This window comes from Stenella coeruleoalba, assembly GCF_951394435.1.
Source record: "Stenella coeruleoalba genome assembly, chromosome: 20".
NCBI classification, from domain to species: domain Eukaryota; kingdom Metazoa; phylum Chordata; class Mammalia; order Artiodactyla; family Delphinidae; genus Stenella; species Stenella coeruleoalba.
This window is the reverse complement of record NC_137166.1, coordinates 4898890-4924630: the sequence shown is the minus strand read 5'-3', so window position 1 is coordinate 4924630 and position 25741 is coordinate 4898890. Positions and strand designations below refer to the sequence as shown.

General features: G+C 58.4%; 2 protein-coding genes across 6 annotated transcripts in view; one reads left to right on the top strand and one right to left on the bottom strand.

Annotated features, from left to right (window-relative positions):
• NECAB2 (N-terminal EF-hand calcium binding protein 2) overlaps positions 1-5660 on the top strand; it is a 38300-nt gene extending 32640 nt beyond the window's left edge. The window contains exons 9-13 of one of the 5 annotated variants that reach the window (XM_079907572.1): positions 1155-1208; positions 1802-1893; positions 4049-4126; positions 4570-4661; positions 5191-5338. In XM_079907572.1, the coding sequence (XP_079763698.1) occupies positions 1155-1208; positions 1802-1893; positions 4049-4126; positions 4570-4661; positions 5191-5219 (345 nt within the window). In that variant the 3' untranslated portion in view covers positions 5220-5338. Of the gene's footprint in view, positions 1-1154; positions 1209-1780; positions 1894-4048; positions 4127-4569; positions 4662-5190 lie in introns of all 5 variants that reach the window. The other 4 variants (XM_079907571.1, XM_079907570.1, XM_079907568.1 and 1 more) reach the window with 4 other exon arrangements.
• Positions 5661-10652: 4992 nt separating this feature from the next.
• Positions 10653-25741, bottom strand: part of SLC38A8 (solute carrier family 38 member 8) — a 28800-nt gene continuing 13711 nt past the window's right edge. Inside the window, exons 5-10 of the mRNA XM_079906991.1 lie at positions 22531-22588; positions 16747-16861; positions 15316-15463; positions 14727-14935; positions 13476-13527; positions 10653-11151 (exon numbers count right to left, since the gene is read on the bottom strand). Coding sequence (XP_079763117.1) covers positions 11058-11151; positions 13476-13527; positions 14727-14935; positions 15316-15463; positions 16747-16861; positions 22531-22588 — 676 coding nt within the window. The 3' untranslated portion in view covers positions 10653-11057. The remainder of the gene's footprint in view (positions 11152-13475; positions 13528-14726; positions 14936-15315; positions 15464-16746; positions 16862-22530; positions 22589-25741) is intronic.

Sequence of the window (25741 nt, the reverse complement as noted above, 5' to 3'; positions counted from 1 at the left end):
TCATCCTCACTGCCGCGGGGCCCAGCTGGCCAGGAGAAATCTAGGGAACCAGTGCTCTCCAGGAGCCCATCTACACGGTTTTAAAAGCACGGAAAGAGACTTGCTCTGCCAAGCAGACCTTGGCCGCCTACAAACGCCGACGTGCACACCCTATGTCCCCGGAAAGTCAGTACCCTCTCTGGGGCCGGCTGTGTAATTTATGGGGCCCCTTGTTCCAACATTATTAAGAATGTCCAGGTGGTGACTGCATGGGTCATGGCCCTGCAGATCGGCCGCGTGGGTGCGGGATTGCGCCAGGGACACGGGCTGCCCTCGTGGAGGATGGACAGGGATGGGCACAGAGGTGGCCTTTATTGGGGTGCCCAAGAAAAAGGAAGAAGGATCCTGATTCCGTGGATCAGGAGAGAGGCTTGGCCTCAGACTCAGACTCTGACCCTGGACCAGCTTCTGTGGCCTCTGGGTTCTCTGCTCTGCAGTCATGGTGCTGGGCACCATTACAGACACAAGCACGCGGTCAGGAGCAGAGTGCACGGGCTTCCTGCTTTCCTAGAGCTCACAGTAGGGCAGCCATGACCTCGGGGAGTCTGGCAAGTTACATAAGATTTCGTAGAGAGGGTTTAGCCCCCAGGGCCGGTGGAAGGCCACCGAGCACAGACCACCTCATTCAGGCCGTTATATTCATGAGGCGCCAGGGGCTGTGACTGGGGGCGACGTGTAAGTTGTCGGGGAACCTGTTGCCAGCAAGGCTGTCGGCGGAAGTTGTGACAAAACCCCAGCGTCCTGGGTTCAGCACAGTGGAGCCTCCTTCGTGTGCTCTGCAATTGGCGTGCTTGGCCTCTGTGGCTGCAGCGCCCCCTAGATGCCACGGCCAGAAGGGATCTGTGCCACTCCCTGTGGGTGGCCTTGCAGCCTGGCTTCCCGGCTCCTGTCTTGAGCCGGCACTGCCTGGAGGGTGGGCTGAGCCCTGCCCAGAGAGGCCTGGCCCTGGGAGCTCCCACCCGCTCGGGGACTCCAGAGCCGCTGGAACCGTGGGGTGGAGGGGCTGGAGCTCTTCGGTGGCCCTGGGTGCTCAGGGGTCACTGTGGTGGTCCTGGGAGCCTCCCTAGCAGCGGTGGCCTCTGTCTCAGGCATCTCTTCATGCTTTGTTGTTGCAGACCCTTTGGTTTGACTTCCAGCAGCATCTCTCGGATGAAGAAAGCACCAACATGGTGAGGACCCCTCCCTCTCCTGTGGCCCCATCCCTGCCTGAGCCAGGCCTCAAGATACAGGCGGCTTAGTGTCCCTGACACCTCTACCCTGGGACCACCACAAGGGGAGATGCAGCCCCAGCACTTGGCCACCCTCCCCTCCCATGAGCATTCTTAGAGGCTCCAGGGCTGTGATCGGTGGGGCCCGGAGCAACGTAATCAGCAGGACAGTGACGTCAAAATGCTGATTCAATCAGAAACAATTTTGCTGGTCACTCGTTTTGTTGTGTCCTGGACCCGAAGCCTTGCAGGTAGCTCCCGGTCTCTCTGGAGCCTCTTTAAGCGACCCTGTCTGTTTTTTCAGCACTTGTGGGACTACTCCTTGCATTTGGCTTCTTAAGCTTAGCTCACTTTTCGCCAGTTTCCACGTGTAAGAATGAAAAGTGTGTGTGTGCAGCGGGGGAGTGGGTCGGTTTTATTCTGAAGAAGTTATCCTGTCCTGGGGAGGCGGGCTCCTGGGCTGGGCGGGGTCCCGGGGGAGGCGGGATGCCAGGGAGCCCGCAGGGTGGCTCACTGGTCCTGTGGCCCCGGAGCATCTGCAGCTGGTCCGGCAGGAGATGGCCGTGTGCCCTGAGCAGCTGGTCGAGTTCCTGGACTCCCTGCGTCAGTACCTGAGGGGCACCGCCGGAGCCAGGAACTGCTTCCAGTGAGTAAGCCGCGGGGCGCGGTGGTGGCTGGGAGCTGTGTCTGGGGTGGAGGCACAGGGCAGGACCGGCCTCACCCCTGAGAACACAGCGGACCCCAGGGAAGCCCCCTAGCGGGGTGGTCCTAGCGCGGGCTCTTCCTTGCTGCGCAAACGTGCCAACTGACTTCATCTCGCGGACCTCAGCTTACTCATCTGTAAAGTGGGTCCACTGCCCGGACCCGCTCCCTGGTGGGGTTGGAGGCGTCAGTAGAATAATGACCGTGGGGCGTACAGGCCAGTGCCTGGCCCCCAGCGCCCACTCAGCGTTAGCCGCCACTCGGGGGCCTCACCCTCTGGTCCCTGCGGCCAAGGCCTGCATCCTTGCTGGGGGTGGTCCCAGAGGGCCGTTGGCGCAAGCTGCCGGGCTGTCTCCCGTCCGTGGCCCACCCGTCGGTGCCCAGCGGTAGGCTCCGTGCCTGTTCCCTGCCTCGAGCGTCTCCCTCCCCGGTTGCTTTTTTCCTACCTCAAGAGCACATGTGCCTCACCTGCTTCCTGGTGAAGCAGGGGGGCCAGGCCGGGGGGTGCAGCGTGACTCAGCTGCTCTTGCTGCACGTTAATTCCAGGTGGTGGCGGAGGGCAGGTGAAGAAAGATGATTCCGGTTGGCGGTGGGCACTGTGCAGGCCAGCGCACAGGGGGCTTTGGGGAGGGGCTGCGTGTGTGCTCAGGCTGAGTGCTGAGCAGCTCCCCCCGCCGCAGAAGGCCTGGCACAGGCTCGTGCCCAGACCTGGTGTGGCAGTGAGGGTGCCGTGTTTGAGAAAAAGCAAGCAGCTGGTGTGGCTCGATAGAGTGACCCAGGGGTGGGTGGGTCAGATGGCCAGAGAGGCAGGCAGGCCCTGCTCGTTCCGGGGACCAGGGACCATGGGGGAGAGATGCTTAGGCAGGAGGGAGACTCGGTCTTGCCTCCTTTGTGTAAGAAGGGGTGGCAACAGGTGTGCAGCTGGCGGCCAGGGAGAGGCCATGCAGTCACCCGGAGAGGGCACTGGTCTTGGCACGATGTGGGCAGAGCTGGGGTCTGTGTTGGAGTGGGGCTGACTGGACTTGACCATGGCCGGGATGGGGTGGGGGGGCTGCAGAAAGAGGCCGGGCGGAGTGTGAGATGCTTCAGGAACTTGATGGAGGACGGGGCCACAGGCTGAGCGGGAGAAGCCGCGGAAGGTCAGGCGCGTGGGTGCGGGGAGTAAGGCCACGTTAAATTTCAGATGCCATTCGAGGTGCCGATGTACAAGTGGGGAGATCTGGGGAGTGGTGGGCATGCAGGTGTCACCCGGAGCCACGGGAGCGGGCAGCATGCAGTAGGGCGTCCTCTCTGCAGCCCCAAACCTGGAATTGCCTGTAGTAATGCAGCAGACGCCACGGGGGCAGGATTCTCCTGAGGGATGCTTGGGGTTCTGTGCTATTGAGCGTGTGGGAAAAGGAGAAGGAACGGGGGTGGCCGAGAGGCCAGATGGGGTGGTATCGTGACCTCGGAGGAGGCCGGCCCTCCCTCTCCCGGGGTCGGCCACCTTCTTAGAGGCACCCCCCCACCTTGCTCCATCCCCCCAGCCTGGGTCTCTGTCTTACTTGAAATGGGGTGAGTACCCTGGTGCTCACACAGGGACGACAGCTCTGGCCTTGGGCCATGTCTGATTCTCCTACTTTTAAGGATTAAATGAAAAAATGATTATGAAGGACAACGTGGCAGGTGGAGATGCTTTTAGTTTTAAAGGTAGGTTTTTCAATGACTAGAAAGCCTTTTTCAAAGACGTTTCACTGTCATTCATTCAGCAGCCACGCTGGCCCATGTACTGGGCCAGGCCTTGCTCTAGAGGGTAGAGAGGTGCACGCAGCTGATCAGACTAGGTGGCTGGTCCTGGAGGGTTCGGGGGGCCTGATCAGAAAGGGAGCGTCTTACTGAGGGCAGCCTCGGGTGGTGACAGGCTGCCTTGCGGGCCTGTCACCACTCCCGGCTGCTGCAGCTTCTGCCAGCCTCACGTTTCCAGGGTCCTCAGGCAGCCCCGAGCCTGGCTCAGGGGCCGCCCTGTCTGGGGGGCGTGTGGCCCTGTGTGCACCCCATTGGGGAGCAAGCAGGCCGGCAGCCCCGTGCAGCCACTGAGTCCGGTCTCTCTCCTCTTGCAGCATCGCTGCCGTGAGGCTGGCGGACGGCGTCACCTTCGTGGTCTACGAGTTCTGGGAGACAGAGGAGGAGTGGAAGATGTAGGTGTCAGCCCTCGGCCGGGGGTTAGGTGGTGGGACGGGGGGCGGGGACCTGCCCCGGCCCCCTTTCCAGGCCCTTCCTTGTCCCAGAGGCTCCTTGGCTGGGAGGGTGAAGAGGCGGGGTTCCCGCGGCCTCCACTACTCAGACGGCTGGGCCTCAATCCACTTGGAGGTGGCGTTTCTCAGGCTGGAGCTTGACCCCCTGAACGTGCTCTGCTGGGCCCTGAATCTGGGAGCGGAGGCCAGGGTTGCTCCTGTTTCAAAACTGCTGCCCAAGGATAAAAATCCAGAAAGTTCTTTCAGTGAAGGTTGCTCAGGGGGAGGCAAGAGCCAGGCTGTGCCCCCGGGGCCCCGGCCCCACCTTCGCACCAGGGCTCTGAGCCCCGAGCTTGGCTGACTGGGGTGTGGCCCCGAGAGCTCACGGGCGGCCCCCTGCGTTGCAGGCACCTGCAGAGCCCCGTGTGCAAGGCGTTCCGGCACGTCAAGGTGGACACGCTGAGCCAGCCCGAGGCCCTCTCCCGGATCTCCGTGCCAGGTAGCGGGGAGGAGGGCCTGGACCAGCTACAGAGGAAGCGGGGACGCCATGGGCCCGGTAGAAATGGCTGAGCTGAGGCCCAAACCACCCTAGCCTCTTCTGTTCCCTTAGCTGCCAGGAAGTGTAGTCCACCAGAGGGGGTCCTAGACAAGGCAGCGAGCCGGGCCTCAGCCGCGCCCAAAGGCCAGGGCCCTGAGCCCAGCATGCGGCAGGCCTGTGCTAGGGGCCCTGAAAGCACCCCCAGGCCAGGGCAGGCCGCGCTGTGGGACACCCCCCTGCGTTCCCAGCCAGACTGCCATTCCCTCCATGGGCACGTGATCTGCCCCCAGGACACGCACCTCTGTGCCCTTCGTAGGGCCCGGCCCCTGGCTTTACGCACCCACCTCCCCACGGCGCCCCCTGCCGCCCGCCTGGCACAGAGTTGGCACCGGCAGAAGACGGCAGCCTGCAGGCCTCACTCTCTGGCCCGGAGGGGGGAGGGGCCACTGCAGCCTCCTCCCCCTGACGCGTCTCCCTCCCTCCTCTCCAGCTGCCTGGTGCACCCTGGGCCGCGACTGAGCCCCTGCCGCCCTGCTCCCTCTGATGAAGGACGTGCACTCTTTTCTAGAAACTGTGGTATACGAGCTGTCTTTTCAGTAGAAGAAGGTCTTTTCCCGCTGGTTGAAGTGAAGGCGAACCCCCGCCGTGGCACTCCCCCGCCCCGCTTGTTGACAGAGCAGCATCGAGCTGCTGGGCCTGCTGCAGCCCGAGGGCGGCAGTGAGTGAGGGGGGAGCGGCCCCGCCCCCAGCGCATGGCCACACAGGACCAGCCCCCACGCAGGACCAGCCCCCACGCCCTCGGCCGGGCTCGCCCCTCACCCTTCTCTCCCCTCCTGGTTGCCACTCCTCCTCCTGCGAGGAGCTGGGACCCTGTAGTGCCCCCCAGGCCCGGGCCGAGCCCGCAGGCAGCAGTAGACCCCATGTAGCCAGTGCCCGGGACAGGCACCAAATAAACTAGCGTTGGGGACGGCTGCGTGTTTGTTTCCCGTTTTCTAGTTGATGACAGCGGGCGAGTGAAGCTGTCAGGATGCTCGGGGCCCCTTATCAGCCCTGAAACCTGAACCAAGTCGCCTCAGCTGTCTTATCTGTCAAGGGGAAGTGATGCCGCTGAGGTATGTATCTTGACAAACAAGTCACGCCTGTTGCGAGGTGCGGGGGGTCCCCACGACCACCCTCGGCTCGGTAATTCACTAGAAGGACTCCTAGAACGCAGCCAAGCCATTCTTCTCGTGGTTAACGGGTTACGGCAGCAAAAGCATTACAGACTGAACTCAGCATGGCAGAGGGTCCCGGAGGGACCAAGCTTAGGGTGTCCCTTCCCAGTGACACGTGCAGACAGCACCTGGTTCTCCCAGGGCTGCCCTGTGACATTCATTACGCATAGGGAACTGCCAACCAGGGAAGCTCACCTTCAGAGTTGCACTGGGGGGCGGCTCTGGCTGACCTTAGCCTCCAGCCCCTGTGGAGGTCAGGCTGCTCCCAAGTGGCCCCAGGTAAACAAAGATACACGTGTCAGGACTTCCAAGGTCCTAGAGGTTCATCACCTCCTAAGAGCCGGTTCATCACCTCCTAAGAGCCGAGCGCAAAAGCCAGACCTCCCTGGACACAGTCGATCCTTGACTGCACACCCTGTTCCAACAAGCCAACCAGAAGACCCTAGACTTCAAGGTGATTTCAAGTCCAATGCTGGAAGTTACCTCTGTAACTTCCTATTTCCCCAGCCGCAGTGCAGGAGAGACAATACACAGAAGTCCCAAGGGACAAGAAGAGAGACATGCCTCCCTTTCCCAAAGCAGGGCGGAAAGGAGGGCAGGTAGGGAGGCAGCTGCCAGGGGCTGCTGGGGAGCCGGGGAAGAAGGAGAGAGAGAAAGGGCCTGGAACTGGGCCGCGGTGCCCAGTGAAATCATGGGGGCTTGTTGGAAGCGTAAAATGCAGATTCACATCCCAGCTGAACCTACATCCCAGCTGAACATGTCAGCATCCTTGCACTCAGCCTCTGTTTTCTCATCTGTGAAGTGGGGAGAAGACCCCTCCTTTTCACGAGAAGGCCACTGCAGGAGGTCCTGCTGACAGTGTCACCTCACCCCACCCTGAGCTGCTACCGTTCCAGGCTGTTTTACAAAAAATAATCTCAGGGGGTGGAGGTTCTTGGAGGCGCAACTGAGGAAGCCCGCCCTCTGGGCCCGTGACCCTCTGCCCCAGCTCTCGCCTCTTGTAGGCTCGGGGCTGACTGCACCCACGGGCACTTAGCGCCTCCTCAGATTCTGCGTGGGTGGAATAGGCTCTGAAGAGAACAAACATCAACCCTAAAGGGATAAGGGCGTCCACTTACTTCACTCCAGTGCGAGGCACTTGGCAGGCGCCGTCGCTGCTTCCTGCGTCATCCTGGGATCCGCAGGTAGGGAACCCGATACCCAAAGGCAAGCAGCTCAGCAGAGGCCACACAGCCACGTGGCACTGCTTCATCCAAACCCAGAGCAGCCCTCAGGGCAGCTGTCTGCCCCCAGTGCTGTGCTCTAACCACCTTGCACACAGCAGAGACAGGTGCAGCGGAACGGCTCCGGATTAATACGGTCAGATCCCAGTCCGGTTCCCCCAACAGTTAAAGACCGAGAAAGTCCCCGCCCCCGGGTATATACCAGGCCCAAAAGAATTGAGGCGTTTAAGCCAGCACTTGTGCCCGCAGCTTATTCACACGAGCCAGAAGGTAGAAACATCACAAATGCCCATCGTGGACGAACGGACAAACCCAGGTCTATCCACGCAGTGGACCGTGATTCAGCCATAAAAGGAACCTGACCCCGCGGCCACAACACGGGCGACGCCTACACACCCTACGCTGAGTGAAAGCAGCCGGTCACGGAAGGCCACATTTGCACGAGCCCATGCACATGACACGTCTGGAAGAGTTAAATCTATAGAAACGGAAACTAGAGTAGGGGTTGCTGGGGAAGGCGTTTGGGACGCGATGGAGGGGGTGCTTGTGTGCCAGCGGAGGCGCCCCACGCCCCTGCAGCGTGCACTTCAAAATGGTAACTTTATGCTACGTGAATCTCATTTTTAAAAAAATCACAACTCACCTGCTCAAACAGATGTTCAGCATCTGTGTCCCTGGCCGTGTCCCGTTCAAAACCCAAGCCTTCCACGGGAGGCATGTGGCCGCCGTCCTGTGTGCGACACAGGCAACCCCTCAGGTACTGGGCAGCACCTGGGGGCACCTAGAGCCACTGGAAGGGCACCTCCCCAGGACAGTCGGACCCCCTGTAGCCCATGCTGCTCCAGGCAGGAGAACGAGTCCCCTCGCCTGCAGAACGTTACTGGGCCCCATTCACAGCTGTCACTTGAGACAGGAGGGTCTCTGCACTCAAGCACACGTGTCACCACTGACCGGGGTCCTGAGACAGGCCAGGCTCTGGGGGTCTATCTAAGCTCATCCCCATGGCTATGCTGGGAGGGAGGGGCTGCCCTCAGTTTCGTTTTAGAGGGGAACAAACAGGATAGGAACCAAGGGCTGGAGGAGGAAGGAAAGGAGGACGTGCTGACCCAGGTCCCAGGAAGGACACCGAGGCTAAGAATAGCACTCACGGAGGTTTTCCTGGGTCAGCAACCTGAGGACAAGGGCTGTTGAGAGCGGGGACGGAGCCTGGCCAAGGAGACAGCTCCGATTCCAGACCCAGAGCCCGTGCTCAGAGCCCGGCGCCGCCACCCTGATCTCAAGCACGCCGCGTGAGCCCCTCTGTCCTCCCGAACCAGGGGGAGGCGCTCGCGGCTGGAGGAGGTCAGTCCAGGAGATGATCGTACCTGCCTCACGAGCTCAGACATCAGAGGGCGGCATCCCAGCCTGCATTTCTGTGCATCACGTCCTTGCGTGATCATGGCCAATCTGAGGCTCAGTCCTATGAGAATCCCCCCCACCTGTCAGAGAGATGGAAACAATCGTACCCAGGGGTGACACCTGTCATCCCTGCAAGAGCCCCACCCTCATCTCTGCTTAGCATTAGTGCCAGGCCACCACCTCCCTGACGTGCTTTCCGGCTTTGGCATAAGCCCTGTGGTCCTATTTCCCTTTTCCCCTTAGCTGCCAGGAAGCTCAGTGTTCACCTCCTCATACTCTCAACCTAGCTTTTCTGGAAATAAAACTACCATTGCTTGGGTGCCCCCACCAGCTGCTGGCAGAGAGTATTCACAACCAGTAGTCCAACTCCAAAGCCACTTCGTACACTGCCTCTCTTTTTGGCACGACCCTTACCCGCCATGCTTCATTCTTACCCGGGACCCTCCGTGAAGGGTCCTATCACAGCCCAGCCTTCCTGGGCAGCAGCACAGTGCCAAGCACACAGGATGTAGATGATAAGTCTCGGACCATCCAAACCCGCTGCCAGCTCTGGGGTGATACATGCTCCAGGAAGTCAGTTCTGCCGGCACATGTGCCTGTTCTGACGCCCTTGTCCAGGAGGACGCTGTGGCCACTGTAGGGTGTGGCAGGCCGTGGTGGGGCTGGTCAGAGAGCACTTGGAGAAGGGACCTGTGTCCCCCTCACTGGTTCAGAGTCTCCACCAACAGCCAGGGCACTGGGGGGCAGGAGCCCCATCCCCACCCCCTGGGCCAACTAGTTCCCACCCCCCTTGGCCACTCCTAGGAGCGGACAGAAAATGGACAATGGAATTTAACCCAAAATCAGTCGCAACCCAACTCTGCACCTCACGCGACAGGCGGCCTTGAGTTTTCTAAGCCTCAGTTGCCTCACCTGGAAAATGGGCGAGTTTGAAAACATCACACTAAGTCAAAGGAACCAGACACAAAAGGCCACGTATTGTATGCGTCCATTCATGTGGAAAGTCCAGAACGGGCAAAGCCCTAGAGACAGAAAGCGGATCCCTGGTTATGGGGAACTGGAGAGAGGGCGGAACAGGGAGTCAAGGCTCACGGGTCCTGGGTTCCTTTGGGGGTGATAAACGTACGGGAATCGGATATTGACTCTGTATGTCTAATGCGCACCGAATCGTACACTTTAAAAGGGTGGACTACGTGGTACGTGAATTACATCTCAAAAACCAAAGTTAATACAGGTGGATAAACTGGAAAAAACCAAACTCCAACACAGTTCTATCACCACCAGCCTCACACACACAGGTGACACAAGATAACAAACAAGGCCCGGCTGCTGCATACCTGGAGGGAGGTGTCTGAAGGACGTCAGCCCACGCAGGCTCTGGCACTGCTGGCTCCTGGCAGACATCCCAGGGCAGAGGAAGAGCGGCCTGAATCCAGCAACATCCATCCGGGGTTGCCGGGCCCTGGGCAGGGTCAGTGCCGGGGACAGCGATGCGGGAGCCCCTGGCCCCGTCCTCCTCTCCTCCCTGGCCGCGGGCAGATCCCTGCCCCCTCAGCCGCAGCTCCAGGCGTGGTTCCTCACCCCCGGATCGGGGAGGGAATCATGGAGCAGACAGCGCACTTGGCCTCCAGGCTCTTCAGGTCCAGCCAGCGGAAGGGGCGGGGGCTCTCCTCGGGTCCCCCCCCCACCCACCCACTGGAGCGAGGCCAAGCACAGGCTGTGTGGCCAGCTCTGGGCACGCATCTCCTTGGGCATTCCCCCGTGCCGTGGCACTGCCATCCCCACCGGAGGCCGCCCCAAATGCCCTCTGGGCTCTCACCCACCGAGCAATGCCCTTGCCTCGTGCCTTTGATCTCAGCACCCCAAAGTAGGGCTCTCTGGGCCTCAGCACCTGCCTCCCAGTTATGGGTTTAACTTATTTTTCTGGGGGACACAGTTTAAGCCCTAACCTCTGGAAACCGTGAATGTGACCTTATTTGGAAATAGGATATTTGCAGATCCCAATTAAGTAATTAAGATGAAGCCATACTGAAGTAGGGTGAGCCCTGTAAGAGGGAAATTGAGACAGATACATAGGGAAGACGGCCACATGAGGGAGGCGGCAGAAATTGGACGCATGCAGCCACAAGCCAAGGAGAACCAAGGATGGCCAGCAACCAGCAGAAGCCGGAAGAGGCAGGAGGGACCGTCCCCCTAGAGCCTGCAGAGGGAGGGTGCCAGCCCCGCCCACGCCTTGATCTCAGACTTCTAGCCTCCAGACTGTGAGAGAATGCACTGCTGTTGCCAGAAGCCCCCAGTCTGTGGTCACTTGCAGGACAGGCCCAGGACACTAAGAAACTCCTCACCACTGCACCAGAAACCCTGGGAACCAGCAGAAGCCCAAATGAGCAGCCTGGGAAGGCAGAACGTATCCGTTTCTCCAGCATCTTTATGATGAGATAACATCGGTCTCACGGCTGGATGCAGGCAGCCGGACCAGGGCAGCCGTGGAGACCCCATCCCGCTCAGCCGCGGGCCGCCCCTCAGAGCAGCTCCATGACAGCCGCCACCGTGCTCTGCCCGAAGATGAAGGTGCCGACGAGCACGGAGACCACCCCCCAGGCCTCCAGGAAGCACCTGCCAAGTCAACAAACGCGCGTCAACACGCGCTCTTCTTCCGGAGATTTGCACAGACGAGCCAAACACATGTAGAAAACTTACGATGTGAAGCCTACTAGAGTCACCAATTTGGAAAAAATTCAGGTTACCCTCCTTTACCTGTAGGGATGGGTTTCTGAGACAACAGGAAATAAAGTACCCATGCAATTGAAAAAACAAAAACAACTCTCACCCGATCTGTTGTTTCATAACCTTGTTCCTTCCCAATATTTTATCAAAGACAAAGAAATAGCGGGAGGGAGACACTAGTTTCAAACTCCCTTCTCTTCCGCTTCTTTTCTTTAGGGGGTTGACGCCCCCGAAAGTGAGGAAGGAGAAGAAAGCCCTAGGTCACACAGATGGGAACAGCGGCGGGGGGGCCACGGAGGAGGGGACAGAGGTGGCTGGAACTGGTGGTCACGAGACCACATCCACAGGCTTCATAACGTAACCAGGAGAGACGGTGCAGACAGTGAGGCAAAAGCCACGATAATAAGACTCCCACGAAATGATAGGGATATTTCTGGCCCGTTAACAAAGGCCACAAGGATCCGTTGTCATGGAAAGACCATCTCCAGTTACGCAGCGTGGCAGAGCGGCAGCTCGGTGCCGTGAACACCCGCCTGCCTGAACGCGGGGAGAGAAGTAAACGTGATGGGGCTGCTGGCTCCTCGGGGCAGCTTTGATGGATCAGGAAGCCCTAAAGCAGCGCTAGGATTAAAAATATCTTTAAAGTCCATCAGTAACAGCTGCTGTGAACTTGGGCTGAGGCACCACACAGAAGTAGCAAGACTTGAAAGGGCGCTACAGGGAAAGAACCATGTAGGAGGCCCCCAGGCAACCGGGGCTGCTGCTAAGCCCAAGGCAGCTTTGAGATACCCAGAAAAATGCTTCTCAACCCAGAAGGGAGCCCACCCACGCCTGCCGCTGTGGGAAGACCAAGCTCGGGCTCCATGTGGCTGGACGAAGGGGAACGAGAGGCTGCAAGTGGGCCCCAAGTTCACGGCTGCTGTGACATAAGAGAATCTGTACTGGGCTGAATGGTGGTCCCCCAAATTCACATCCACCTGGAACCTGTGAACACGACCTCATTTGGAAATAGGGTCTTTGCGGATGTGATGAAGTTGACGATCTGGAGATGAGATCACCATGGACTGGGGGTGGGCCCTAAGCCCAATGACAGGTGTCCTCAGAGGAGAGAAGCAGAGGGAGACTTGAGACACAGACACAAGGGAGAGGCTGTGTGAGGACAGAGGCAGGGATGGGAGTGATGCGGCCACAAGCCAAGGACCACCTGGAGCCACCAGAAGCAGGAAATAGCACAGAACGGAATCCCCCCGAGAGCTTGCAGAGGGCGTGGGCCCTGCTGACACCATGACTTTGGACTTCTGGCCTCCAGAACTGGGAGAAAATACATTTCTGTTGATTTAAGCCACAAGCAGCCCTAGAAAGCTACTAGTGTCCTCTCTAGCCGTCTTGGCCTCAGTTTTCACATCTGTGAAATGGGACCAAGATCTGCACAGACTCCCGGGTCCCTGGCACCGGCTGAGCTCTGGCCCATCACCCGTGCACACACTCTCTTTCTCAGTGGGGTCCAACTGGGCCCCTCGGTGGCAGAGTACATGGTCCAAGTCACACCACAGGCCGACCCAGCGGAGGGTACTCCGCTGAAAAAAGGGATGGTCCAAACTGTCTTGTCTAACCAGCAACGTGGAGCAGGGAGGGGGTAAGCGTTGGGCCCCGCGTCCAGTTGGCCAGAGTTGAGCCCCAGCTCTGCCCTGCTCGCCACCTGCCTGTGGGTTGGTTTCTGCCTCCTCGTCTTTGGGATGGAAATATCCCAGCACCGCAGAGAGAGGAAGGGGTAAAGGGGCTGAGCGTGGGGCCCAGCACTGAGGCATCGTCCAACCAGGACCTGCTGTCCTGTTAACAGAACGTGTTGCCCTGGTGCATGGGGGAGCCCACGGCCTCCGGAACTCAGGGACCTGTGGGGCAACAGGACCAGCCTGCCCGGGGTCTGAGTGCAGGATAGGGAAGCATGCACGACTTGGGCCTCAAGACGCCGGGAGGACCCCAAATCACATGAAGCTGCAAGCAGAGGCCACAGCGCTCGGAGCGCAAGGGCGGCCGCGCATGGGCTGAACAGGGCGCGGTGTGCTGGCCTGGGATGTGTGGACAAGGCCCCCCTCCCGGCCTGGCCTGCAGAACCCTCACACACAGGACCCGGCGGGCGAGCAGCCTTCGCACGCCCCTCCGGCTGAGCCCCGCACACGCTAGAGGCGACACCCTCACGTGCACACACTTACTTAACTCGGGGTCCGACGGGCTCCACGCTGATGGCACAAATGAGGCACAGACCTGCGGAGGAGACCCGGGGTCGCACCAGCTCTTCGTTATCGAACCCAAAGCAGCCCCGAGCTCGCAAGGGCTCAGCCGACACCCAGCAGTCCCCGGGGACCCGGGAGGCCGCCAGGGCCTTCGCCCGAAGTGGCCCCGCAGGCTCACCCTGCCCCGGAGAGTGGGCACCGAATGGTGGCTAGTGGCGCCACTGTGGGGTCCCCGCTCGACGCCCCCCAACACCTTGGCCTCTCCAGCGACAACGACGGCGCACACTCACGTCTCTGACGAGATGCAGTGGGTCAGGGCCAGACTCGGGGCCTCACCCCTGGCACGCCTTTCACAACTACCAGCTGCCTTGGTTATTTTTTTCTTTCTGTCATTTTTTTTTTTTCTTTTTTAATGGTGCTACTGAGATTTGAAGGCAGACAGCTCTGCCTAAAGATCCTGTCGATCTCCCCGCCGCCAAGCCTATCCTGGCCCGTCCTTTCCAGCACGGGAAACAGCTAGAGCTACAAGGCCCCACTCAGGACACGGACACCCAGCCCATACTGTGTGTTCAAGACACAGCATCACTGGTCCATCCGCCCTAGACGGTGGTTGGCCGGCGGGGGCAGGAAGCCAAGGGAGGTGGTGACGTACTCGGACCCCATCACTCATGTCTGAGAGCGCTTCCCAGGGCCAGGGGCCGCAGGATCTGGGGTTTCTGCCCCTGCGGTGCTTCCCCTTCTCCGGGAGCCCCTAGCCTTGGCCACCCTGGGTCTGCCAGGCCGGGCTAACCCTCAGGCCAATTTGGCTGGAAGTTCACATCATCACTCACTAACACTGGGAAGGTTTCCTAGGAATCCATCCATCATGGAAACTGTGTTTGCCTCCCAGACTGGGGGATAAGGAGGAAGATGTTTGTGGGGCACCTTTCAACCATAGGAGTTTCATATCATTGAAAATATTAAATGAAATCCTACAGTGAGTGGCAGCAGCGGGAGGGTAGACAAGGCTGTGAGGCTGACTCAGCCCCGCTACATGCTAGCTATTCCACCCAGGAGGCCTCAGGGCCTCCGTCTTCCCATCTGTAGGCTGGGTTGATAACAGCACGCCCATTGAGATGTTAAATGAGGGAAGGTGTGCGAAGCCCCGGCCCCCCGCGCCTGGCCCAGTAAACAGGGCTGGGAGCCATCCCTCCTCCGCGGACTCCCACCCCCCACACACATGGCCCTCACCTGGGAAGATGAAGATGAAGAAGGAGCTGACACCACCGATGACGCCGATGATCTCGCTGAGGTCGGGCAGGAACAGGGCCATGGCGAGCGTCACGGTGACCCACAGGACGGTCAGCGACATCCGGACCCACGGCCCCGAGGGCTCGGCCAGGGGCTGGGGCCCACACGCCCAGCAGCAGCCCCTCCTCCAGAAATCCTGCATCACTGACCTGGAGGCCACGCACCATGGGCTCCCACGGGCTCCCGGGGGCGGTAGCCCTGCACTCGCCCACCACTGGGTGCCCCAGAGTGCCCCCCACCACTGCCCTGCACACCGGCAGGGCTCACTCCCTGGGAACCCCCGCCACACATGGGTAGCCGACAGGGCGGGGCCTCATTGGGCCGCCAAGCTCCGGGGGCCAGGCTCCAGTCCCGACACCAGCTGGGCGACACTGGCCAAACCACCTGACTCCCCTGCCCGTCTCCTCCTCTAGGAAACAGAGGTGAAGACAGTCCCCACGCCACGTGGGCTGGCGTGGCGCCTGGCACGTGCTAAGTTTCGACGGGTGCTGTGCTCTGCACTGAACCATGTCCCACGAGCTGGCCTCACCTCCCCAGGAAGAGCACGATGGGGTAGACAGTCACGATGGACACAGTGAAGAGGACCCGGGCAACGATGATGACCCCATCGTTGCCTGGGTAGGACATCAGGATGTCAGCAGAAACGTCTGTCCCAAAGGTCAGGAAGCCGTACACGCCTGTGAAGGGTAAAGGGGGGAACACAGGAGAGCTGATTAGAAAAATGCTGTCCCCCCACCTCAACTCCGACACGCAGACAGCACCCAGATCTACCGCTGCTAAGGTTTCCCCTAGGAGCTGACAGAAAGTTCTAGAATCTCCCAAGGCTTTCCTGTCCTCAGTCTACAGGGTCCTGGTCCTTCTGACTCAAACTCCTGCTGGGCAAAACTGTCCCTTGTCCTTCTTCCAAACAGCTCACGGCACCCGTACAAGGCACCCACTCGTGGGCGTGGACTGACTGGAAGCAGTCTGAACAATGCTTTCCGTGCCCTGTCCACCCCACCCTTAGAGCACCTAGAGAAAGAAGCTGTCAGTGCGCCCATTTTCCTGATGGGGAAAATCAAGACCCAAGGTGTCAACAACTGTCTGGAATAACACAGCTCATTACAGCAGAAGTCAGGTCCCTACCCCACAACCCAGCACTGCCTCTCGGCCTCTGTGTCACCTGCCCGGTCCTGAGACATCCACCGCGGACCAAGAGCTGTGGTTTGCTTTGGTTTTTCTCCAGTCTGCTGGCCCTGGACCATCTGAAGGAGACTCTCAATCACCGGGTCCAACTCAGGGGCCACAGAATGAGAGAGACCTCCCCTGCTAGACAGAAGTCACCCAGCAAGTGTCCAAGGCCCCTGACACATCTGTGGGAGCCCAAGAGCTCCCTGAATCAGAGACTCTGATAGGCTGATGAAAGAAAGGGCTGCTGGGCTGGAGGAAAGCGGCCAGTAGTCAGCCTGAGCCCAGGCCCTGGGCTGTGCACCGGATGTGCCGTGGGACCTCAGGTGGCGCACAGCCTCTCTCTGAGCCACACTTCTGTCACCTTTGAAGACCCTCCTGTGCCAGTGTGTGGATGGTGAAACCCACTGCATCCAAGAGAGTGTCCTGTAAACCACTGCCTGGATATCATGCTCCGACAGCCATCACTGACGCCATCCCACGAGACGGGCAGGCAGGGGCGTGGGGCGTGAAGAGCAGGGGCTCGGGAGACAGACGGGCCAGGGTCTGCATCTCAGCTTTGCCACGTCTAGTTGGGAGACCCTGGACAAGCCATGGCAACCCTCTGAGCCTCAGTGGCCTCCGCTATGAATTGTGGACTCTCCTGGGGGTGTTAGGGACAAAAGCAGCACAGGCAGTCAAACCGCTTAGCACTGCACCCAGGACACGGTAGGGTCTCTATACACACTTGTGATTATCCCGGTTTCTCCCACTGCTCCGCACCCAGGTCCCAGGCATCCCGCGCGGGCCTTACCTGTTAGCGAGTACACAAGGCAGCAGGCCAGCAAGGACAGCACGGAGACGAGGGCCCAGTGCCCGAGGCTCTGGTGGCGCATGCTGCAGTAGATGGACACGGCAGCTTCGTGACACTGCAAGGGAGCAGCAGGGTCAACGGGAGTGGAGCCAGCTGGGCGCTAGAATCACCTGGCGTCATCTAAAAAGTCTCAGTGTCTTGGGACTTCCCCGGTGTCCAGTGGTAAAGAATCCCCCTTCCAATGCAGGGGACATGGGTTCAATCCCCGGTCAGGGAACTAAGATCCCACATGCTGCAGGGCAACTAAGCCCGTGCACCAGAACAAAAATCACGAGCGTTGCAACTAAGACCCGACACAGCCAAAAATAAATAAATATTTTTAAAAATACAAACAAAAAAAAGTCTCAGTGTCCCCAAACGTGGGTAACAACCCAGATGCCCACCAAGAGCAGAAGGTAGAAGTAAGTCGTCAGATATTCATGTGTGGAATATTACACAGCACTGAAAAGGGGTGAACACAACTGCACACCTCAACAGAGAGCCCTGCAGCTGTAACGTGGAGCAAAAGATGCCAGAGAAGAAGAACGTTTCCATGTACGTGAAGTTCAAGTTACAAGCCAAGCAAGCCAGGACGGGGTTCTCAACCGCAGCACTGCTGATGCTTGGAGACTGTCCTGTGCACGGTGGGATGCGGACCACATCCCCTGGCCTCGACCCACTAGATGCCAGGAGCCTCCCCCACAGTTGCGACAATCAAAAATGTCTGCAGACATTGCCAAATGTCCCCTAGGGGGCAAAATCACCCTCAGTCGAGAGTTACCGTTTGTGGTGACACAGGGCAGAATAGTGGGGTGGGGTGGTGCTATTGAGGGAACATTCCAGGGGTGCTGACGATGTTCTATATCCGCATCGCGGTGATGGTTTCATGGGAGTACACATACTTAGGATTTATATACTTCCTACATACTGTATCACATGGTCATTTTTTTTTTTTTTTTGCTGTACGCGGGCCTCTCACTGTTGTGGCCCCTCCCATTGCGGAGCACAGGCTCCGGACGCGCAGGCTCAGCGGCCATGGCTCACGGGCCCAGCCGCTCTGCGGCACGCGGGATGGGCCCAGCCGCTCCGCGGCACGCGGGATCCTCCCGGACCGGGGCACGAACCCGTGTCCCCTGCATCGGCAGGCGGACTCTCAACCACTGCGCCACTAGGGAAGCCCACATGGTCAAGTTTTTAAAAATATAAAATACATGTAGCCAATGCCAGCAGCCCACCTGTGATGTGGACCTTATTTATCTGGAGCAGGTCCTGGGCAGCGGTGTTTTATCAGCAGCCCAGGAGGCCCTGATGAGCAGCCAGGGGTGAGACGTGCTGCTGTATCTGGATGTGCCCTATGGGTTCTGGGATTTTCCCAGGCTCCCGGGGCAGGGTTCCCACCACCACATCCATTTACTCACTTGTGATCAAAGCCAACAGGATGACCGTCCATGCCTGCCCACTCCCCAGGCTCGAGAGCCCTGCTCCCCTCGCCCACCGAGCTCAGCCCACCACGGTCCCTCTTCGCTGCCTCAGGGCCTTTGCCCATGCTGTGTGCTCTGCCTGCGATGTCTCCTGGTCCAGCCAGCTTCTACTCATCCTTTAGGAAAGCCCTCCTTCCCAGCTGGCCGAGTTCTGCTCTCACGGCCCCCAGGTGAACACATCTGGGTTTGCTGGTTCAGCGTCTGTCAGGTATGTGGTGTCAGACACACCTGCCTCCCGCATTCTCAGCACAGAGCCTGGCCCGTGGGCGAAGGGCACTCCGGTGGTTACTCAATCATCCATCCCTTTGCCCCACTCGCAGTCACGAGGCCTCCCTGCACCGAACCCCAGCTCTCCACACTCAGGTGCCCCTTGTTGCGAGTGTGGGGTACCCATCAACCAGCCTCACACAGTCCCCACCCTCATGGAGTGCCCACTGTGAGGGGCTGGGGCACACCAGCCTCAGGCCTCCCGATTCCAGCCACAGAGGCGGCGTCCAGCCTGCGGCAAGCACGCGCGCACGCACACACACACGCACACGGGCCCTCAACCAACAAGCAGTGGAACTCAGGATCAACGTTCCCACCTCCTATACTCTGGAACCCAGACATGGGGGAAAGGATGCTTGGTGGTTGCAGGATGGGGCCCTGCCCTTCTTCCTGTTTCTCCTATGACTCCTGGGTTGTGTTTCTCTTGGTCTTATGCCGGGAAATAATGCTTCTGAGGGCAGGGCTGCCCTGCTGGGACAGCATCTAGGATGCTGGCTGGCCAATAGCAAGCTCACTATTCACTAAGTGATGGGACGCCGGGCAGAGGAGCATGTGGTGGGTAAGAAGTGGAAACGGTCCAAACGGCCACCAGCTGAAGAAAGGAAAAACAAGCTATGGACTCTCCAAACAGTGGAATATCACTCAGCCATGAAAAGGGATGCGGTCCTGACACATGTACCACACGGACGATCCTCAGAAACTCCACGGTGAGTGGGACTTCCCTGGTGGCGCACTGGTTAAGAATCTGCCTGCCAATGCAGGGGACATGGGTTTGAGCCCTGGTCCGGGAAGATCCCACATGCCGCGGAGCAACTAAGACCGTGCGCAACTACTGAGCCTGCGCTCTAGAGTCCGCAAGCCACAACTACTGAGCCTGCACGCCACAACTACTGAAGCCCGCGCGCCTAGAGCCCGTGCTCCGCAACAAGAAAAGCCACCGCAATGAGAAGCCCGCGCACCGCAACGAAGAGAAGCCCCCGCTCGCCGCAACTAGGGAAAGCCTGCGTGCAGCAACAAAGACCCAACGCGGCCAGAAATATAAATTAAAAACAAAACAAAACACCACATCGAGTGAAAGAAGCCAGCTACAAAGAACCGTATACTGTATGCTTCCACTTACCTGAAGTGCCCGGCACAGGCACATGCAGAGAGACAGAAAAATCTGTGGTTGCCAGGGGCCGGGAGGGAAGCAAGAGGGGGATGTCCCGGGAGTGACTGGTAAGAAGTACAAGTTTCTTTTGAAGGTGATGAAAATGTTGTAAAATTGATGGTGGCGATGGTTGCACAACTCTGTGAACATACTAAACACCACTGAACTGTACACGTTAGAGGGGTGAGTTGTATGCCACGTTAAGTTGTATCTCAAAGCCGTTTAAAAACACCAAGGGGAAAGAAGACACACAGAGGGCCAACAGGCACATGAAAAGATGCTCAACAACGCTAATTATTAGAGAGATGCAAATCAAAACTACAGTGAGGTACCACCTCACACAGGTCAGAATGGCCATCCTCAAAAAGTCTACAAATAACAAATGCTGCAGAGGGTGTGGAGAAAAGGGAACCCTCCTACACTGCTGGTGGGAATGTAAATTGGTACAGGCACTATGGAGAACAGTATGGAGGTTCCTTTAAAAACTAAGAACAGAACTACCATATGATCCTACAATCCCACTCCTGGGCATATATCTGGAGAAAACCATAATTCGAAAAGATTCACGCACCCCAATGTTCATTACAGCACTATTTACAATAGCCAAGACATGGAAGCAACCTAAATGTCCACTGACAGATGAACGGATAAAGAAGATGTGGTACATATATACAATGGAATATTACTCAGCCATAAAAAGGAATGAAATAATGCCCTTTGCAGCAACATGGATGGACCTAGAGATTATCATACTAGAAGAAGTAAGCCAAAGAAAGACAAATATCATGACATCATTTATATGTGGCATCTAAAAAAAAAAGATACAAATGAACTTATTTCCAAAACAGAAAAAGACTCACAAACATAGAAAACTAACTTATGGTCACCAAAGGGGAAAGGGGGATGGGGGGAGGGATAAATTAGGAGTTTGGAATTAACATATACACACTACGACGGATAAAACAGAATACCAACAAGGACCTCCTGTATAACACAAGGAACTATACTCAATATTTTGTAATAACCTCTAAAGGAAAAAAAATCTGAAAACGAACATGCATATATATTCAGCTACATATGCCTGAATTGCTGTGCTGTACACCCGAAACTAACACGGTGTTGTACATCAGTCATACTTCAATTAAAAAAACACAAACAAGGGAGAAGTACCGCGTGTGGCCAGGGTGTCTGGGAGCAGAGCCTGCACCCACAACCCGTGCTCCCCCAAGCCCTTCCTTCCGACTCTGCGCAGGCTGGACGGGGTGCCCCGCTAAGTGTGTGGGGAGCAGTGTGTTTGAATCCGACCTCCCGATGACGCCAGGTGACCGCCCACGCCTTCCCCCGCTCAGCAGCCCCTCCAGCCCAGCGCCACTCCTCACCCGGCTCCCTTCCACCTTCACCTGCGCCTAGTTCCCCAACCCCCAGATCCCTGACTCCCCAAGCTGGATCCTGGCAACCCTATCCCCGGCCTCGGCAACTAGTCCTCTGCCCCACCCCCGCCCTGCAATCCACATCCTTTCCCAACTCCCCCATCTCCGCATCCCGTGTCCCTGGAAACGGCAGCCCAGGCCTCGGTTGCTAGGAGAATGGGATGAGGGAGCCGAGGCAAAGGTGAGGGGGGCACCTCCTCACAAGCATCTGGAAAGCACCCCCCTGCCCGGCGCGAGCCTGCTACACCATATGGTGCTCGGGGACCCGAGAGAGGACTGGCTAAACGGTTGACAGCAAAATCGTCGCCTTCCATCTTTCAAACTATTGGGTGTGCAGGAAGAAACGCTTAGCAAGCCTGTAAGCGGCTTGCTAAGCCCCAGAAACGCTACAGCGACTCATTTATAAAAAAGAGCAACGGAAATGTTTCAGGACTTTTCTTTTCCCCAAAAAGTGGTTCTCAAAGAAAACATAAGCTGACAAACACAAAGTGGAGCTGGTTGGTGAGCACAGCAAGAAGCCGCTCAGGCTACGAAGCTGAGACACTGTCAACCCCGAGCCACTTTCCCTCGAGAACTGGATTTCACTGGGGGCGGTTTTGTTGTTGTCGTGGTGGGGAGGTGGTTGTTTTTAGGAGAGAGGCAAATCTTTCCTAAAATAAACAATGGAGCAAGGGAGTCAGCTGCCGCCTGCTAGGAGACTGCGAGACCCCAGGAAAGCCCAGAAGGCGGGGAGCGAAGCCCAACGCCAGCCCCGCCCCTCCAGCCCCGCCCCGCCCCTTGCAGCTCTCCAGCCTGGGACCCCCGCCCCCTCCGGGGCTCTCCAGCTGAAGCGCCCTCCCCTTCTAGCTGGCCACCTCCCACACATTGCTCAAGACTCCTCCCAGGCATCTGCGCCTGGAAAAGGGCATCTCTGAATCTGCCCCACCCAGCGCTGCGGCGGAAGCCCCTCCACTGGATTCCACGCACGGAATTCCTTACTCCATGCCATTCTATCAAACTCTATATATTCTGCCCAGTACCGCCAGCTCCCCACGCACCTTCCCGCCCTCCTAGCCGGCAAGCCTCCAGGCCTGCGCGGCAGAAGCCACCTGCACGAAGGCGTTCTACGTAAAAAGGCCGCTCCAGGTCCCCAGGCGTGGCGACTCGGCCGTGAGGACTTCGCAAAGGAGGGGACAGGTCCCGGGCCCACACACTGGACCCCAGACCCAACAAACAAAGGTGCTGCTGCTGGCTGTCGGCGGGGCCGGTTCCCAGAGCCCAGATGCCGGCCACGTGCACCGTCTGCCAAAGACAGCCCATCTCACCCTGGCACAAGTCCTCGAGCTTCTCCCGACAGGGAGGCCACGCTCTCCTGAGGGAGCAGGCGGTCCCCAGAGCCTGCAAATGCCACCCTCTGCGACACGGACGCCAAGGTTACCTGAAATCCGAAGCAGATGGTGGGAAAGACACTAAATACGGAGGCCCAGGAGGAAGGACTGTAAAGAGATGAAAACGGGTGCTTGTTACAAAAAGTTAAACTCAAGACAACCTTCAACTTGAAAATGAGTTTTCAACACCACCAGCAAGATGTAACTAAGCGTGACTGTAAGACAGGTTTTAAAAACCATGTCCACTGCCGGGTTTGGGGGGTTGGAAAAGCCTGCATGTTAAATGCTGCACTTTCTAAGTACATCTGTGCTGACACATGGTAACTTGACATTCTCCCTGCAGGCACAACTTGAGCAGGGCGTGGCTGGGAGGAACTCCCAGCCTCCCTTGGAGGCTGCCTGTGCCCAGTGAGCTTAGGGCCTGGGGTGGTTGGGGGCACAGGCAGCCTCCATCAAACAGACCCCACAGGGCAAGGATGCTTTGACCTCTGTCCAAGCTGCCCAAGAGAACTGAGGTGTGCATGGGGCAGAATCTTCAGGTCAAGCCCTCTCAGTGGTCCCCACATGGTGGCCCTCCAGCTTCCTTTAATAAGCAGCTCTACGTACCAGCTTCCGGCACCTTTAGGGACACATGGTGGAGGGAGCACATACAGCACCCGCTATAGAATCGGGGTTTCCTGGTTGTGGTAGAAGAGTGGGCCCCAAAGAGATCCATGTCCTAACCCTGGGAACCTTACACGACGCAAGATGACCCTGGAGGATCTCGGGCCAACGTAGCCCAAGGATCCTTGCAGTCAGAGAACCTTCCCCAGCTATGGTCAGAGGGAGCTGTGACCAGAGAAGCAGGGTCAGAGAGATGGAACCTTGCTGGCTTTGAAGATGGAGGAAGGGGCCCCGAGCCAAGGAATGTGGGCGCTTCTAGGAGTTGGAAACGGATTCCAATCTAGAGCTTCCAAAAGGAACACAGCCCTGCTGACATCTTGATTTTAGCCCAGTGAGACCTATTCTGGACTTCTGATATCAGAACTGTAAGAGAATAAATTTGTGTAGTTTTAAGTCACCAAGTTTGGCAGGAACGTGTCACAGCAGCCACGGGGAAAGTGGGGAAAGTATCTCCCTTCTGTGCTGCGCTCCGGCCGCCTCTTAACTCTGGTGCAGATCACGGAGCCTCCCCGCTAAGCCCTGCCTTCCTGGACTTCCCTCAACAGCACTGTCAGCCGATGGCCAGCTTCTTAGCGCCCACGCTCCCACAGCTCCATCTGCCTGCCCGCGTCCTCTGGGCCTCACGTGCTGTCCTCTCCTGTTCCCGTGGGTGAGACTGCCCGAGCTCCAGCCTTGGAGGCTGCATTTCCAGAGAGCAGGACCCTCCCCTCCGCAGACTCAAGGCCACAGATGAGCAGTGGACCTGGCCCTCTTCTGATCGGGTTTCCTCCACTGCTGGGTCATGCCGTCGGTGTGCCGTGGGCCACACGGGACGTGGCCTCTGTGCCCCGGCACTTTCCGCTTCTCCCCTCTTCAGAAGAGCTCTTTCCTGGCTTTTCCCTTCCCCCTCTCCTGAACCCAATCCACCTGGGCCTTCAACCCCGCCTCCTGCCCTGATGAAACTCAGCCACATCGAGCGGCCTCTGTGGCCAAATCAGGCGCCAGGGCTCAGCTCCATGTGACCCAGAAGCGGCAGCTGGTGGCGATCACCCCAACCTTCTTGAAATTCTGCTGACTTCTGAGACCCAGATTCTATTATCCTCTGTCCTGAGTTGTACAGTGTCCCCCTAGATTTACAGCCACTGGGAACCTCAGAATGAAATCTTATTTGGAAAAAGGGTCTTTGTAGATGTAATTGGTTAAATGAAGATGAGGTCATACTGAAGTAGGCTGGGAGTTAACCCAACAACTGGTGTCCTTATAGGAAGAGGAAACACACAGGGCAGAGGCCGTGTGACCATGGGGGCCGAGTCTGCAGCGAAGCATGTGCAGACCAAGGAAGGCCAAAGAGTGCCGGCAACACCGACGCTGGGAGGGGCAGGAAGGACCCTCCCCCGGAGCCTCCAGAGGGAGCGCGGCCGTGCCCACACCTTGATTTGGGACTTTAGCTTCCAGAACCAGGGGAGAAGTCGCTGCTGCTTTCAGCCACCCGGTTTGTGCTCTTGTGTTACTACGAGCAGCCCCAAGAAGCCAACACGTGCTGCTAACTTGCCATCCCTCTCGCTGATCCCCCAGGGCCTGGCGGAGGGCCACCAGCTCAGTTCTCACCTGGGCTCCTGGCCTTACTTCCACGCCATCTATGGGTTGATGCTCCTCTCTCCAGCCCAGGCCTCTCTGGACTCCAGGCGCACAGTCTGACCAGCTCCCTGACGTCTTTATTTAGTGTCTCACAGCCGTCTCCAACCTTACACATCCCCACCCGACCCCTCCCCGTCCCATCCAGCCCATGAAACGGCATCGCCAAAGCTCAGAGTCACCCGGACTCTCTTCTCTCTCTCTCACTCCACTTCCAACCTACCCTCCAGGAGGGTCCACACGATTTGCGGGACCCAGTGCAAAATGAAAGTCCCGGCCCCTGTTCAACAGCGGTTAAGCCTTTCAGGATGGCGACAGCAGGGCGTTAAACCAAGCGCAGGGCCCTTCTCAGCCCAGGACCCTGGGGGACGTCACAGGTCACAGGCTCATGGAGCTGGCCTGCCACCAGCCGATTTGATTTCAAGCCCCTGCTGTGATCAAAACCCTGCAGTGGCTTCCATGCAAAACTGAAGTCCTCACCGCCGCTCTGCATCCCTACAGGATACCCCCCCCAGGCCCACTCCCACTCTTGGCCTCGCTCAGGCTCGTCGGGCCTCACTGGCCTCTGCCCCTGCCCCTGCATCTTGCTGGCTGGTTCTGCGGCCCCTAAGCTGTGGGGAACGCGTCTGCAACAGCCTAGGAGCCCCAGACTGCTGGGGTGTCCAGTGCTTCCGTGTCCCTTAGCCTGTCCCCCGTCCTCACTAGTGATAGCACTGTCGTTCTGAAGAAGGAAAGGAGCTTTTTTTTGGCCACGCCGTGTGGCACGTGGGATCTTAGTTCCCCGACCAGGGCTTGAACCCGCGCTCCCTGCAGTGGAAGCACAGTCCTAACCACTGGACCGCCAGGGAAGTCCCAGGAAAGGAGGCTTTGCTGAATTCTACGGCATCAGAGACTTGAAGGATTTCACGGGACGAGCCAGGGCTCTGTGCAAACCATGGGCAGGGTCGGGGGGAGAAGCGGCCCTCACAGCAGCCCCGGGAAGCC